At 39.5% G+C, this 17,287-nt stretch overlaps 1 protein-coding gene across 1 annotated transcript in view; it reads right to left on the bottom strand.

The window, feature by feature from the left end:
* Positions 1-17,287, bottom strand: part of LOC117378192 (dolichyl-diphosphooligosaccharide--protein glycosyltransferase subunit STT3B) — a 144,107-nt gene that overhangs the window by 31,990 nt on the left and 94,830 nt on the right. The window contains exon 5 of the mRNA XM_033974722.2: positions 7,874-7,973. Coding sequence (XP_033830613.1) covers positions 7,874-7,973 — 100 coding nt within the window. The remainder of the gene's footprint in view (positions 1-7,873; positions 7,974-17,287) is intronic.

Genomic DNA, 17,287 nt, shown 5'->3' with positions numbered 1-17,287 from the left:
ATAACAAGAATACAAATAAGACAAAGTTAGCCAATCAAACTCAACCTTTTCAGCCTTTATATGCATCACGGTGCCAGGTGTCTAGAACAAATTTAAGGTCTATTGATTTTTTCACCGCTTGCACCTCCAAGGAAGTAAATACAAAATGGCTCATCTAATGTAATTTAGGAGTTGGCTGAGAGACTACGGCTACACCTTTTTCTGTCTTGAAGGGGAACTGATTGGTAAACAACATAGCAGCTTAATTAAGATTTCATACTCTTCCCCAAAATAGTATTGCTCAGTTTTGACAGAGCGATGCCTGCCCAAAGCAATCTCAGTCTCTTTATCTCGTGTCGGATATTGACTCAAGAAAGAGAAAGATGAATTGCGGGGGAAACACACACAGAGGCTGCAAGGTATTTTATTAAAGCGTTTTCTTTTACTGTGACAGAGAGCTTTGGCACAAGGATGAAACGGCACCATTTTTAAAGCATAAAACTCCATTGAGAAGGTAATTCTTGTTGAGAATTTAGTTTTTAATGGACAAGTCAGTGGAAGTAAAGGGATCTATAGACTTGCAATATACTTCTCAAATGTAATTTCTTTCATTGCGCTAAATGTGTTTGCCAATATAGCCTTATATGTTCTTGTTAATTTAGTCCACCCACGTCTGTGTACAGCTGCCAACTCATCCTAAAGGTTTAAAGGCTAACCATGGATTATGTAATGTTTTAATACATTAGGGACCTTTGTAATTACATGCCCAGAACACATTGTATTCAAGGCATATAAGCTGCTAAATGAATATCTATCTAGTATTAAAAGGTGCGCTATGTACTTAAGGGTCCCCCATAAGCTTATATATTCTTACACCGTTGTTGCCTTGCCTGTAATGTTCCACAATATAGCCCTAAATCAGATGTTTTCCCCATGTATTTGAGCAAAATTTGCCTTTCGTCAGTACAGATACAGTTGAAACCAGAAGTTTACATGCACTATATAAAAAGACACATGCACTTTTTTTTCCTCACAACCTGACATCAAATCAGACTAATTGTTTCCCGTTTTAGGTCAATTAGGATTACCAAAATTATTTGTATTTCCTAAATCCCACTAACATTTTTCCTTACTTTCTTCAAAGTCAGAGGTTTATTTATATTTATACATTTCATTAGTATTTGGTACCATTGCCTTTTAACTGTATGGCTCGTGTTAAATGTTTTGGATATCCTTCCACAGACTTCTCACAATAGCTGGCATGAATTTTGGCCCATTCCTCCGGACAGAACTGGTGTAACATTGCCAAGTTTGTAGGTCACTTTGCTAGCACATGCCTTGTCAGGTCTGCCCATAAATTTTCAATAGGACTGAGATCAAGGCTTTGTGATGGCCACTCCAAAACACTGACTTTGTTATCCTTAAGCCACTTTGTAACCGCTTTGGCAGTATGCTTCAGGTCATTGTCCATTTGGAAGACCCATTTGCGCCCAAGCTTTAACTTTCTGATTGATGTCTTGAGATGTTGCTTCAGTATTTTATGTTCTGTCCTCATGATACCATCTATTCTGTGAAGTGCACCAGTCCTTCCTGCAGCAAAACAACCCCACAACATGATGCTGCCACCCCCGTATTTCACCTTTCGGATGGTGTTCTCAGGCTTGCAAGCTTCTCTATTTTCCTCCAAATGTAACGGTGCTCATTATGGCTAAATGGTTCAATTTTAATTTAGTCAGACCACAGGACATGTCTTGGAAATTTAAGGTCTTTGTCCCTGCACTTGCAAATTGTAATCTGGCTTTTTAATATTTCTTTTGGAGTAATGGCTTCTTCCTGGCAGAGTGGCCTTTCAGCCCATGTCGTTACAGTACTCATTTCACTGTGTAAAATGACACTCTTACCAGCTTCAGCCAACATCTTCACAAGGTCTTTTGCTTTTGTTCTTGGGTTGATATGCACATTTCAGACCAAAACACATTCATCTCTGGGACACAGATCCCATCTTCTTCCTGAGCAGTTTGATGGCTGGACATTTCCATGGTGTTTGTTTATACTTGTGTATAATTGTTTGAACAGATGAACGTGGCACCTTCAGGCATCTGGAAAATTGCACCCCAGGATGAACCAGACGTGTGCAAGTCCACAATTCTGTTATTGGTATCTTGGCTGATTTCTTTCTACTTTCCCATGATGTTACACAAAAAAGCAGTGTGTTTCAGGTGTGTCTTCAAATACATCCACAGGTGTGTCTCTAACTCAAATTTCAATAAACTAGAAGCTTCCACAGACATGACATCACCATCTGGATTTTCCCAAATTGTTTACATGCACTGTAATCAGCAAATCAGCAAACTTCTGACTTTAAGAAGGTAATGACATTTTTTTTTAATGTAATCCATCTCTCATTATTCTGACATTTAGCAAATAGAAATAATTTTAGTAATCCTAATTGACCTAAAACAGGACATGTTTAGTTTGATTTCATGTCAGACAGTGAGAAAAAAGCATATGTATCTTTGTATATAGTGTAAGCTTCTAGTTTCAACTGTATGTATTCTCACTGTAAATAGACGTGCTTCTCCATAGATCCGACCTGGCCTAACATCACCTCCTTGGTTCTATGGATAAGTTTAATCATGTCCTGCAGTTTTAAAGTGCTCTTGCGTCTCACTCCGCCGCCTTCACTGACCTCCCTCCTATCATTCAATTACGTTTATTTCAGATTTGAACAGTTTGTGTGAGTGGGTTAAGGTTAACTGCTCCACCTTGCTCCATATGTCAGCACAGTACAAATGTAGAGGTGGTAGGACAGATAAAACACTGGTCCAGTTCTGGCATTTGGTGAAATATGACACTAATCTGATGTGTTTGGGGCCAGTAGTACAAATAAATTCTCAGCAGCTATCATTTTGGAACAATAAAAACCGGAAATCATTGAACTTCATTTTAAAGCTGAGCTACTCTGGGTGCTGTTAAAATGATACATTTACAGTCTTTAGTCTGTCAGTGTTCAGAACTTACTAACCGTATAGACCCTTTCCAGATTTTATTTTATTTCTCAAGTAAAGTAGGACTACTTTGCCACATCAAAGTCAAATTAGTATCTTTGGACTTTCAGCTTTACAGGGAACGAAACACACATTTCTAATCGTTTCTGTTGTTATATACGTACGCAACCTGGTGTGTGTGCTTGTATATATAAAACAATAAGAGAATGCCATAAGATTGCATAAACTACTACAATACTACTACTACTATATTATGTTTTAATCTTGGTTGGAGGCATTTAGCACAAGTTTTGTCTGAAATCTGTTAAATGAAGGTTATAAATGGATCAATCCTTTTAAACTGATTCTCATTTGAGACGCATTCCTTTGGGCTAATACCTATACATAGTTTTTCAGCTATTTCTTCTGAAAATTGAACTAGCAGAATGTAATACTGTCTGCAGAGATAGCTGAAAGGAAACTCAGTGGCCTTAATTTGTAATGTTTCCAATTCTCACACATTATTCGTTTAATGATGTACTATTAGATGATTCCATGTTTCTTTCAATCCAAAGAGAAAAGCAATCCAGGGAGTCCTTGTAGAGGTGATTTTGTTTCATTTTTTTGAAAAGTGTTTTGAGACAGAGGCAGGTCACCGCTCTCCCCGTGAAGAGGCCATCACTTATTTCCACACCTCTCAGACTGGCTCTTACACCGAGTACAACATATAATCACGAGCCAATGATACTTGACACTGCACCATTTACCCTGACCACCACAGAACAGGCTGCTGCTGCTGGGAGAGGACTGTTTACTGTAAAGCACCCAAAAGAGGGCCAGAATAATGTGCAATGTTTGGTGTGAGTGGCTTTTATTGTTATGGTAGAAATAAACTGCTATGGTTCAAGGATTGGAGAACAGTCTACTAAAACATAGGACTAGGGTTGTCAACACAGTTATCAATATTACAGCTAATATCAAAACTACACATTCATTTCAACAGTTACAGATTAAAAGTACATACATAGAACAACAAAGATATTTCCTGAATAGTTCTGAGAGTTCTGAGTTTTGATCTTGATCTATCAGAACTACTTGTTTTATGAGGGGCAGAATAATGTGCAATGTTAGCTGTGGTTAGAGTGAGTTTTACTGTTAAGGTAGAAATAACCTGCTATCCTGGTACAAGGATAGGAGGAGTGTCGGCACTAATGGGACTCGTGATATCAGTTACTAGTATCTAGATTTTGACAACTAGTAAAGAAACTAGATACTCATTTAAACAGTCATTTAAACAGTATACTGATTCAAATAAGTAGAACAAAATTGCCTGAATAGTTTTAAAATAATCTTGATTTCTATCCAAACTAGTACATGGTAATTTCACCAGTATTGCATTGGAAAACATGTATTGTAGTGTGAGTATTCAGTATTGTGGCAATACTAAGGCAGAGGCTACTAAAAAGTACAGCTAACAAGTTGATTCGATTTGCTGGTAAAACTGTAATATATCCAGCACTTTCACTACTTCCTCAACTGAAGTACTTGTATAAAATAATGTCTAGAAACTAAACTTTTGAGGAAGAGGTATATTTTCTATGGTTCTCAGTAGACTATATACCTGTATAATAAAAGTAGATCAGGTCACAGATTCAGTTGGTTGAATTTAGTGGTTAATAACCTCAGAGTTTGTGGTTGACTTTGCTGCTTTGTTGTGGAGCTGTTCCTGGGATTGTGTCTATGGAAAACCATGAATAGTGACTGCAGCTTTATGAATGATGAATGACACGATGAATATTTTGAGCTCAGGCAATGTGCCACATTTTTACTTATTCATACTATAAAAAAACTCTGATTTCCAACTTGCAATGTACAAAAATAACCATTACATTTTAAAGTGTATTAAAAGTAGGCACACAATCGATTTTCTTATACCAATAAAATCTGACAACAGACACCACACAGGGTCTTAAAGGTGCACTATGTAACTTTTCTGGTGAGAGGCCTGTCACCTGCTTGTCTCCATGGATTTGCTGTTGAAATGTCTGGAATGTTCCACAGCATGGCATTAAACTTACGTTGCATTTAGTCAATTACAAGTGTTTGTTAATTGCACAAAAATAAATACATTTTTTTAAGATGTGTTTCTGTGTAGCATGTGACATATTGAGTAAGATATATTAGAGAATGCCATATGTTAATTAGGGAGTTTTGTACTTAAATGCACTTAAATGCACTTACTTACCATTATGATGTGACTTATAAATGCCATGATCCAATATTGCTTTTGGTAATGTAACACATTTAAAATATTTTTTTAACCATCTGCTGTGGCCACAGCTTCAGGTGCTGGCATCGGTTGCAACCTTCAGAGTCTAATTAAATGATATGCCATCTTTGACATTGCCCTAAATTAAAAATCAACTTAATATGATTTAGCTCCCACTCCTACTGTGAAGCAATCAGTTCATAAACAACGTATAATTGGTTAATGAAGTTGAAATACAAATATGCTCTTTTAAAAACTGGTTAACAAGATTTTCAAATGGATTCAAGTTAGAAGTCAGTATATATCACCAAGACTGTCACAATGTAAATGTATTTCAATAAATTAATTTTTAGAGTTTTTTTCATCCATCCATGGATGGATGAAAAAAAAAAACTCCAAAGTGTCCTGGATACTCCCCAGGGACTCGTCCTGGGTCTCCCCCAGGGCCTCTTCCTGGTGGGACATGCCCCAGGAACACCTCTCCAAGGAGGCATCCATGAGGCATCTGAAAGAGATGCCCCCGAGTCACCTCAGCCGGCTCCTCTCGACATAGAGCAGCAGTGGATCTACTCCTTCCCTCTTTAAGGGAGCACCCATCCACCCTACGGAGGACACTCATTTTGACCTCTTGTATCCGCGATCTTGTCCTTTCGGTCATTACCCAAAGCTCACGAACATAGGTAAGGTGGGCAATGTAAATTGACCAGTAAATGGAGAAACCCCCCCCCCCGCCCATTTTTACCTCATATTGCAGTAGTCTGTAGTGACTTTGATGGGTAAGCAAGAAGACTTGGGGTGGACGTCAATATTTAGTCAATAACAATTGACACTTTTATACAAACTAATTGCAAATGTGTATATTTACTTACATATTAAATGCATAATGAGACATTTTGAGTAATATTAATATTTGTAAATATTGGACAGTATTTGACCCCCTGTTTGTATAAACAGCTATTTGTTACTTCACAGATCTGTCTTACTCCTACATCTCATTTATGCGGCTGAGCCTTCTGTACTATAATTACCTATGTAATTATCATTATGCATCTAGAAACCATATGAGTGATATGACAGCTCTACATATGTGTAATGCCCTTACTACACAAAATGCACATCTACAAAAAGATACTAACAACAGTGCACTGGTCAGACAGGTGCACTTATAATACAGCCTCATGTGTCACAAACATCACCCTAAACACAGATGCAAATCAAAACCACATCTTTCCTGAAGAAAAATTCTGTATTTTGTTAAAGTTAATCAGGTCCAGAACAGCCACATTTTCCTCCACACTTTCCTCCCATTATTCCGCCAATGTTGTCACTCCATCATAAACACACAGGTTACATATAAGACGGGCTCCTAGTTGCCCCAGACGCTGTCACTCCAATGCTCCGTCCGGATCCTCCAATTCACACAAACTATCCCTGAAAACAGCTCACTATATGATTAAATGACTGTCTGTATTGCTAACTAACAACTAATCATTACAGACGCAAAGTTACAAACAGTGACTTGATACTAAATGCAAGTCACTTTCAGTCACTTGTGTTGAAAGTTGGCACTGCTGTTGTCGTCTCCTGCTGCACATGTGCACTCACTGGAAATCACCTGAGATGTTCGATTCCTCTATAGGTTTATTATGGGTTTATTCAGCGCTGTTTGACTCTCTGGTGGTAAAAGCAGATGTGAGAGTGTGGCGCCGCATAGCTTCCATAGCACAGAACAACACAAGTCAATGAGACGTTCGAAACCAAGATTGATGCAGTCTGCTCAGTGGCCAGTAGGGTGTACTAAAGGACAATGTGATTTCAACCATGCTTCAAACAGGCAGAGTATTTGTAGCTAAATAATTATACTTTTGACATGCAATGATTTTAGATTTTACTGGACAAGCACTGCTAGCCTTGATTGCCATGACCGCATGCCACTGTCATATTAATTAATCACCATGAAAATTATTTGATTAATATTCAATAAACTGCACAACCCTCATTTATGAGATGTTGGTTGCAACATTCTTATGCAATATTGATGTCACAGTAGAATAATGATAATTGTAGGATCCAATAAGACTACACCATGTTTGTTCCTACGTTCCTGTAGCTCACGTAGAGTCACTCATGCATACCAAAGACAGATGTTCATATTTCTACAGGCAGTTCATTTGGATGCAGAGAAATGTAAATGTCAAATACTGGTCTACTGGTAGCTTGTGTTAGCTTATGTTAGCTTCTCACTGCCTTGAGATCATGAACAGATTATTTTTGGCCATTACTCCAGAGATAATACTAAAAACCACGAAGGAATAGTCTGAAGTTGATTTCAGTCCATGTGCCCGTCCTAGTGTATACACCCAATCACTGGAGGGTACTTGGTTTTGCCCTGATAATTGATTTTAATTTCCTCGAATCTCTGTTGAACAAAAATGGCATAACAAAGGAGCAATAGATCATATACAAACACTTTTTAGTTAAGACGTTCTGTGTTTTAGCTAAGCAATATAAAATATGCAGCTCTGCACTATATCATCATACTGTGGTATTCTGGTCATGTTATCACACTGAAAATGTCATACCGTGACCGTCCCATCTCTAGTTATGTTAGCTTGTGTAGGGACTGTACATGTCTCACCAATGTAGACGCGGCGGCTGTAGCGTTGCATGAGCAGCAGCACAAACACGTGAAGAGGAATCAGGTTTATAATGAAGACGTATCCTCCCCAAGCTGAGACCTGCAAAACACGGAATACACAAGTCAATCAAAAAGCGCATATTTACACACAAGACGAGAGGAGACTGAAGATGTCATTTACAGTGCGTTTTGTTAATAATATAATGTAAGAGAGATCTGTGAGTGACTGACTGAATGTATGAGTATGTGAGTTATTGCATTGTGTCCCCTTCCCCTTTTTTTTAAAGGGCTGTAGATCGATTCACAATAATTAAATGAAATAAATTGTTCATATCTAATAAAATGTGTCATATGCATAGTGCTGAGGCTTCAAACATAAATGGTAAATGGTCACTTTTTATAGCACTTTTAAGGCACTCAAAGGTCTTTACATCAAGGAACCACTCACCCATTCACACACACATTCATACAAAAGTGTACGCAGAAACCGGTGGCAAGGTGGGTTAAGTGTCTTGCCCAAGGACACAACAGCAATCATCTGTGGGAGCTGGAATCGCGCTGCTAACCTGTGGGTCAATGGACCTGACCTCTCTACCAATGACGTTTAGATCGAGATTCAAGCCACCAACATTCAGATACTGATTCAGCTAGTGAGCAACATCACAAAAGTAGAAATTGGTCATGAAAATAATTGGTTTATTATTTTTTATATCTTTTTTGCTATGGACTACAATTCCGCAATACGGTGGGTGTTGCTGACAAAAACGGGTATCTTGATGTATATTTAGATTATATGATACTGCAAGGAAATGTCTTGTGGGCGTACACTTAACTCACTGCACCACAGATTCCTCAAATCACTTAAAAATGAGAGTATGAAGTTAAAGTGCTAAAATTTTACTACCGTCACAATGTGTGCATGGTGAGAGCACTGAATTAAGTCTGATTAGGTTTTAAATCCAAAAAGTTTTACCCTGCGGAGTCTTTCTGGTAATGTGATTTGAAGCCTGGTGGGTAGCCTGTCACATTTGCATCTAATCTAGACCCATTTCAGCAACAGGAATCTCCAGGTTAAAAAGTTTCACACAAGTGTAAAACTGAGCAAATATTAGAGCCATTCAACAAATAAAATGAGGCGGTAACATTTTATGGGACCCTAAATTGACTCTTATGCATCCAGCTCCCCATGTGTCATCCAATAAAAACACATGATTATGATGTTGCTAGGGTGAATATTCATTTTTGCCGGTGCCAGAGTTTGTCTGTTAAAGCTCTCTAATTTTTCTGATGGAAGGTACACAGTCTGCTTTGCCTGGAATGTTACACAGAATGGCATTAAACTCTCTACATGTAGTCAAGCCAAAGTTAGGTCTGTGGAGAGGTGAGCCCACTCAAGAGCAAGGAAGTATGGACATTAAAACACCTGTGATTGAATATAAGCAAGACAGAAAGTAGGCCTGCAAATCAACATAGAAAAAACATTTATCAAATTATTTTTTTGATTAATTGATCATAAACAATACAACTTTTTCATTTAACATAAAGATCCAAGTCAAATGTATTTCTCCCAAGTCTGAATTCTGATCCAAACAACATGCTTTTAATGGCAGGAGACCATAAAAAGACCTAAGCATAGTACTGAAGAAATGAGAAATGACAAAATCTCTAACAATACAAATTCTATTCATTGCGCAGCACTAGTTTAAAGTCACACTGTGTAACATTTAAGGCAAAACAATCTATCCACGGAGGCAAGCAGTTGATGTTGACAGACCTCAGCAGAAAAGTTACAAAGTGCACTTTTAACAACTGTACAGAATTTCAGAATGTGCAACTTTCTTCCCTTTAAAACTAAAGAACAAATATTGAGAAAGTTAAATAATGTGGTTGGCAAAGCTCTGTTCGTTTGACTATAAATTGTTTTGATTTGTCCATTTTCCATCAATCATTTTGCACTCTTTTTGAAAGCTGACCAAGTAATTGCAGCAATAGCCACTATTTCAGTCAGATTTTTATGGTTGCAATTAATTCTAAGCTAACAAGACTCTATATCAAGGCCAACAGCAATGAAACATGCGCTGGGCCATGACAGGCTAAAGTAACTTACCTATTGTTTAAAAAATGCATTGCTATTCATTATTTAAACTGAACTGAGGAGGAAAGTGCAGCCTTTTTCATGCCCCTTGCACAAAAGCTCATATGCCATCACCCAAATAGAATCAGACTGAAGCAGAACCCTTTTAATGAATTAAATATAAGCTTCTATATAACAGTATGAATGCAGTTTTACATGTATAGGGTCTGGAGCTATATGACTTAATACAAGGCTACAACAATAGAAATAGAGAATGTCCAGAGATGAAACGTGAGAATACAAAAGCCATGTCAATAAGAAAAACGAAATAAATTGGCATACAAATTATAAATAATAGCATTTCTTGTCCGATAGCGGGCCCAATTATTTTATGGCAGTTTGCATATGTTCTTTCAGACCGCAACAACTAATTAACACCATGGAAATCGCTATTGAAATAAAAGCTGATGTTATTCACAGTATTGGTGACACACAGGCAGCTGGGAACGAGGACAAGACTGGGTGCCTGCACTATTTAGATTACAACTGGGTCTGGCCTTATATGGGATGGTGGCAGAGTGGTTAGCAATGCGGTCTGAAAGGAGGAAGGTCGCAGATTTATCCTTTCAGTGTACAGCTTTCATATGCCTGCCATCAACCCAAAATGTGCACAAAAGGCTAATCGTCTAGATAGGTGCTTCTGGCGATCAATGAACCAAAGGCCATTTGTGTAATTTTTACGCGAAAAAAAGTTTTGGTATCAATTACTCTCTGGGTATTGTGCTAGAAATCGATTTTTATTGACCTTTATTTAACCAGCAAAGTCCTACTGAGAATAAAAGTCAATCAGGTAGACTTACTGCAAAACTCAATTCATCTGGGGACTGGCACAGTTCCAAGTCCAGATATCACTGTTTTACATAAACATCATCTTCCAAGTTGGAAAAATGTCATCAAATACTCAAATGTCTGTCTAATATATAAAGTCCTGCACGGTTTGTCCTCTCCGCCACTTAGCCAATTTGTGTGTAAGAGATACCGCACATCAGGTAACCAGAGGTGCAGCTCACAGAGACTGTAAAGTTCCACTCCGGAAAAGTGTCTTCAGCCAGATTGCCTTTTCTGTCCGAGCGCCCCAGGAGTGGAACACAGCCCCCGGAAACGTCAGAGAGCTGGCCTCTTTCCATCTTTACAAAAAACATCTCAAAACATGGCCCAGAGCAAATCAGACCTGTCGACATTAACCCGACTGAACCTGCCTCATGTTCACATTCACCTCACTGCTGCTCTGTCTTTAGCTTGTCATTATCTGTCTGAATATAGTTATTTTAATAGTTACGCAATTTGACCTTTTATGTAATTGTGTGCTACTGCTCCTTTATACTGTTGTTTAATTACAGACTTTCATGTACTGTCCTGCTCTCACTGTACCTGCTGTCTAACCGTGTTGTTTTTGGGTAGACAATTTTTTTAACTGTCCAGGGACAATAGATGAAACACTTTAGCCTTTTGGATTAAAATAAAGTAAAAAAAAAAAAAAGACTTTGATATACAAAAAGAAAATATACAGTATGGACAAAACAGCAGTGTAAAAGCTATCAGTGCAAGTAGGTCAATTACAGTTATTTCGAGTGACAGTAACTGGTGTCATAAGTGGCAGGTGTTATAAAATGACAGGTGTTAAAGAATGATCATGGGACCAAAGGCAAAAGGGAAGAAACTGTTCTTGTGGCAAGACGTTCTGGTCCAAACAGATCGTAGCCTCCTGCCCGAGGGGGAGGGGCTCAAATAGTCCGTGAGAAGGGTCAGCTGAGATCTGACTTGCTCTCCCTTGAGTCCTGGAAATGTACTGAGAGATGGGAGGCTGCAGCTGATCACCTTCTCTGCAGAGTGCACAATGCTCCGCAGTCTGTCCCTGGCAGTGGCCCCAGTGTACCACACCGTGATGAGGTGAGGATAGGGGTGCACCAATATACAAATTTTAGGCTGATTTTGAGGGGAAAGCTTGGGCTGATAAGCAACATTAGGGGTATTTTATTTATTTATTTATTTTCTATATACTTTTGTCCTTATTTTAAGCAACACAAAGTCTGATAGCATAATTATTCTTTATTAGATTAAAATTAGCTTTCCATCCTGTCAAAGTCTCCCTCTGTACCTCTCCAGTCCTTGTGTCATCATCACGTTGCTCCGCCTTCTCCTGTAGCAGCAGCAGCAATAATTCAGTGCCTCCTCCTCAGCCCCCTGCGCTCTGCTCACAGGCATTACACTCTCTTCTCATCCATTTAACAACTAAAAGTAACTTGGAGGCAGTAAATATGTCTAAATTGATAATTTAGGAGGGAAACAAGTCATATAATGTCTGAAAAAATCATTGTGTTTGCTGTGACTGAATAAGTTGAATTTATTTAATTAGATATATTGTCTAAAACTTTTCTAGAGCCTTTAAAAGACTGTACATTGGTCCTTACTGGCTCAGCAGCACCAGATCAATGCTCTGTTCATGGGGCTGTTGTCTTCCTCCATGTGCAAAAGGACAGCATTGTTAACCCTTTCATCACCGGAGTGCAATATCAGCCAACTAGTATCAGTGCTTTTGGTCGATACCAACATATATATGTATGTGCTGGTACTCAATGATGGCCATGTAGAACTGCACCATCATCTGGGCTAGCAATTTGGCTTTCCTCAGCTGCCCTTTGCAGGAAGTACATCCTCTGCTGGGCCTTCTTGTTGAAAGAGTCCACAGTGGTGATGGGGTTGTCAGTCAGGTAGTAAAATAGTGAAAATTCCTTTTGTTGCAGTATTTTGAGGCTGTTTGGCACCTTTGATAAAAGGTCAAGTTTCTCAGAGCATAAACTTCAAATGCTTCAGTGAGAGACATACAGATTTAAAATAAACCTAGAGGTAATTTCAGTCCTTGTTATTCATCACACAAGTATAACTATTGATTTGTCCATTTCTCATTCTGTAACATCTCCAAGGTAAATCAGACTGCGGCAAAGTGTCTGGTTTTAAATGTTTACTTATCTGCTAATAAACAGCTCACACGTGGGCGTAAAGCAACACGATGTTCAAAACAAAATGTGGCGTTTACTTGGAGCATGTGGAATTCAGTCCTTCATCTATAGATCTCACGGTGTCGTCTTCAAAAACAAGATTCAGACATTTCTCTGACACTGGAGTGGACCAGGTTCATGCTGAGATTTTTATGTTCAAAGCTATTCTTCACCAAGAGGCATTGAAACTAAAAAGGATTTTGCTAAAAGATGTTCATTGCAACATGCATGTAAAACACTTTTTGTCCTGAATTGGTGTCAACTACTGTAAGTACTATTTTTATAGTTAAAAAGGGGTAACATGGATCAGGTCAGTATACGTGACAGTATTTGCTTGGACAAAACCAACAACCCATCTTTCCACGGGCCGCTTGTTCATGCCCCACCATGCAACTCTTTAGCCAAAAAATTGACAAAAAAAGTTGTTCTTTTCATATGGGATTTTAGTTTGCACAGAAAAATGTATAAAAACTTATCTTGCATCTCATTTGGCCTGGAGGAGGGCCAGCACCTGCTTATCTCCATGGGTATAACATTCCACAATATGGTATAAAATTTGTATCTCCATGGACTTGTGAGTCTTGCCAACAAAATACATTCTTATAATTTTTATGAGTTCACAAAGTCTTGAGAATCCGTCTTGTTCAGCTCCAACTAAAGCATTTGCATGATAGGTCCCACACGCCTGGTGAGACTGACCAATCAAGAGCAGCACTGTGGTTTGGGCATAAGCCAGCGAGGAACAAACCTAAACAAACATGGGAACGCCGACAGATGCACTTCAGCCTATGTTACAGAAAAAACAGACTAGATTATTTTTGAAAAACCTGCAGAAGGAAGCACTTTGTGTATTTGTGGATGGGCAAGACGCCTGTGCGTTTCTCTCAACTGGATTCAACTAAAGTTTGTTTTTTTGGCTTCTTCCACTTTTTGCAACGCTTCGACCAATCAACAAGAAGTATTTGTTTGAACGTTCAGATCATTGCGTCCGATTACTTTCAGAGAGAACCACTTGAGATTGATGTGTAGAACTCTTTTCAGAGGACTACAGACATCAATTCGGTGAGAGCCAGTGTAGTACTTTTTTTTTTTTAGTTGAACTTGTTTTCGGCATCCATTTGTTCCAGTTTACTTGAGTTGAACTGAATAATTTTTCATTATTTTCTCTGCAATGCAAGAGTCGGCCATATCTTTTTTCACACATTTAAGAGTCTGTTAACACCTGTCTCCCTCTTCACGATCCGAGGGCTTTTGTTCACACACAAACTGGACCTATATTTGAAATGCTTTAACAGCGTGCCCTGCTGACCTCTCCTCGGGCTAACAGCTCTGGGGGAAACAGCAAACGCCTGGTCCGGAGTCTAGCCCTTATCTCTGTGTGCTTCATACTGTTTATCTGATGACCGCAGGCCACTCCAGAGATACAGAGGAAGAGAGAGAGGGGAGAGAGAGGAGAGAGAGAGGGGAGAGAGAGGAGAGAGAGAGGGGAAAGAAAGGGGAGAGAGAGGGGAGAAAGAGAGTGGAGAGAGGGGAGAAAGGGGAAAGAGAGGGGAGAGAGAGAGAGGGGAGAGAGGGGGGAGAGAGAGGAGAGAGAGAGGGGAAAGAAAGGGGAGAGAGAGGGGAAAGAAAGGGGAGAGAGAGGGGAGAAAGAGTGGAGAGAGGGGAGAAAGGGGAAAGAGAGGGGAGAGAGAGAGGGGAGAGAGGGGATAGAGAGGAGAGAGAGAGGAGAGAGAAGGGAAGGGAGAGGAGAGAGAGAGGGGAAAGAAAGGGGAGAGAGATGGGAATGAAAGGGGAGAGGGGAAAGAAAGGTGAGAGAGAGGGGAAAGAGAGTGGAGAGAGAGGGAAAAGAGAGTGGAGAGAGAGGGGAGAGAGAGGGGAGAGAGAGAGAGGGGGAGATGGGAAAGAGAGGGGAGAGAGAGGGGAAAGAGAGTGGAGAGAGAGGGGAGAGAGAGAGAGGGGAGAGAGAGAGAGGGGGAGATGGGAAAGAGAGGGGAGAGAGGGGAAAGAAAGGGGAGAGAGAGGGGAGAGAGAGGAGAGTGGAGAGAAGGGAAAGAGGGGTAAGAGAGGAGAGAGAGGGGGGGTGAGAGAGAACAGAGGGGAGAGACAGAGGGGAGAGACAGAGGGGAAAGAGAGGGGAGAGATAGAGGAGAGAGGGGAAAGAAGGGAGAGAGAGGGGTGAGATGGAGAGAGAGGGGAGAGAGAGGGGAGAGGGGTGAGAGGAGAGAAGGGTGAGATTGAGAGAGAGGGGAGAGAGAGGAGAGCAAGGAGAGAGAGAGAGGGGAGAGGAGAGAGAGAGGCGATTACTGCTTTTATCCACATGAGAATCTAATGGTGCAAATAAAACACTGCAAACTCAAGCAGAGAGAATATGGGTTAATTACAACTGTGAGGCACTGCTTGCTGTGTAGTAGAGCTGCTCATACAGTAGGCAATAAACATAACGTATAATGCAATAACAATACCATGTGCAATATCTTAATAGTAATCTTGGCTTCCGCAGTAAAGAAAGAGAAGGCACTTTACAATGTTGTTTGCATACAGTTATTTGATTGTGTCACTTAAAGTTAATGTATTATTGTACTACATTATTTGTCACTGTAATGGCACAAGATGGGAGTTTCACATAGGGAAACATGTTGGGAATTGACCCCAGAACCAACTAAGCAAAGGGCCAAACGCCAAGGGTAAATACGGTGAATCATTCAAAAAGTTGGATTTATCTGAAATTTTAAAGTACTACCACACTTTTATTCAATTGTAATAATGGATTTTAGATGTGCAGTACTTTGAAAAGATACCTTGGTTTAATTCAGCATGGAACCTGAGGGATAACTGTATAAATTTGTATTATTTGACACATTTGGTGATTTTTGCCATTGATCCTCCAAAGTTAAAGAACCTATTGTGACCACATTGAGCCCTTTTTGGTAAGACCAGATGAAAAATGTGCCAGTTCGAGGTTAAGATTGAAAAACAAAATTTTTCCAGATGATCCATGAGCCTGCTGCACCTGTCCTCCCCTAGTTCCACCCCCAAACCTCACTCTCCGCCCTCGAGCTGATGAAAGGGGTACTCCTCCAAAACAAAACGTATCTAAACATGCCTGCGCTTCTCTGATTATACTGATATCATCCACGCTGGTAAAAAAGTCCATCTCTGCTTCATATCTGCTTTAACAGTCGATATGTTCCCGGGGGACTTCCGTATTTTGATTGCATCGACTGCAAGACATGGTTTGATGAAAATACTTTACACTGGGCTTCAATTAGGATATGGTGGTGAAATGTTGGTGGTATACAGGTACTAGTGATTGGCAGCAAACGTATGGATGAGCAATTAAAATAAATTTTAATCAAATTTAAATCCAATTGTTTCCAGTCGTCATTTATGGTATGCAAGAGCTCTACTGTTAATCCTTTGGTAGTAAAAGCATGTGGTTTGGAGCGGAGTTCAGATTTTGGAGGAATAAACTGGAGTATTTTTTGTGTTCAATAGAAATGATTAAAAATCCTGTTTTTGTTCATGAAATTTGGATTGAAAGCCATATTTGTTTTATAGTTGAATCAAAAATTGGTATCAATCCATGGTAAATGAAATTGTCCAGCCCTAAGCAAACGCTACCCAATTTTAACCTATTTTATATGATGTCTGCGTAATCCCTCAGTCGTCCAGGTCTGATCCACAGCGAAAGACAAAGTTTAAATCTGTCAACTGGACAAACCATTTCTTCAGTTCTAGACAGATTGCTGGTGGACATCGCCTTATATGTATCTGAAGGGAGGGGCTAACTACCCTGAAACTGTAAAAAGCTGTCGTCTCCAGTTTCAAGAGACAATAGCTAGATATAGGGCAATATCCACCAGCCACCTGACCAGAACTGAAGAAGTGGCTTGGATGAGCAGCGAATAGTCTTCACTCCTACATCGATTTGTCCAGTTGACAGATTCAAACTTCATCTTTTGCTATATTTTATATCATATTTTGGGCATTAAGAACAATATTCGTATTCAGTTGATGTAACAGCCACATCAAATCAATAACCTCTGATTTTGCAATGTTTTTTAGATGGTAAAAAGCTGCAAAGTTATACTGACAAAACCAGACTTAGAGAGACTTATCCATGTATTTGTCTCTAGTAGGTTAGACTACTGTAACGACCTGCTCACTGACCTCTCCAACCGAGCATTAAGACAGTTACAGTACATCCAGAACACTGCTGTTCGATTCTGACTAGAACCAAGAAGTACAAGCATAAGTCCTGTGCTCAGGTCTCTGCACTGG

The sequence above is a fragment of the Periophthalmus magnuspinnatus genome, chromosome 11, assembly GCF_009829125.3.
Source record: "Periophthalmus magnuspinnatus isolate fPerMag1 chromosome 11, fPerMag1.2.pri, whole genome shotgun sequence".
Classification (NCBI taxonomy): Eukaryota; Metazoa; Chordata; class Actinopteri; order Gobiiformes; family Gobiidae; genus Periophthalmus; species Periophthalmus magnuspinnatus.
Note: the sequence above shows the minus strand (reverse complement) of the source record. Positions and strands in the feature narration are given on the sequence as shown.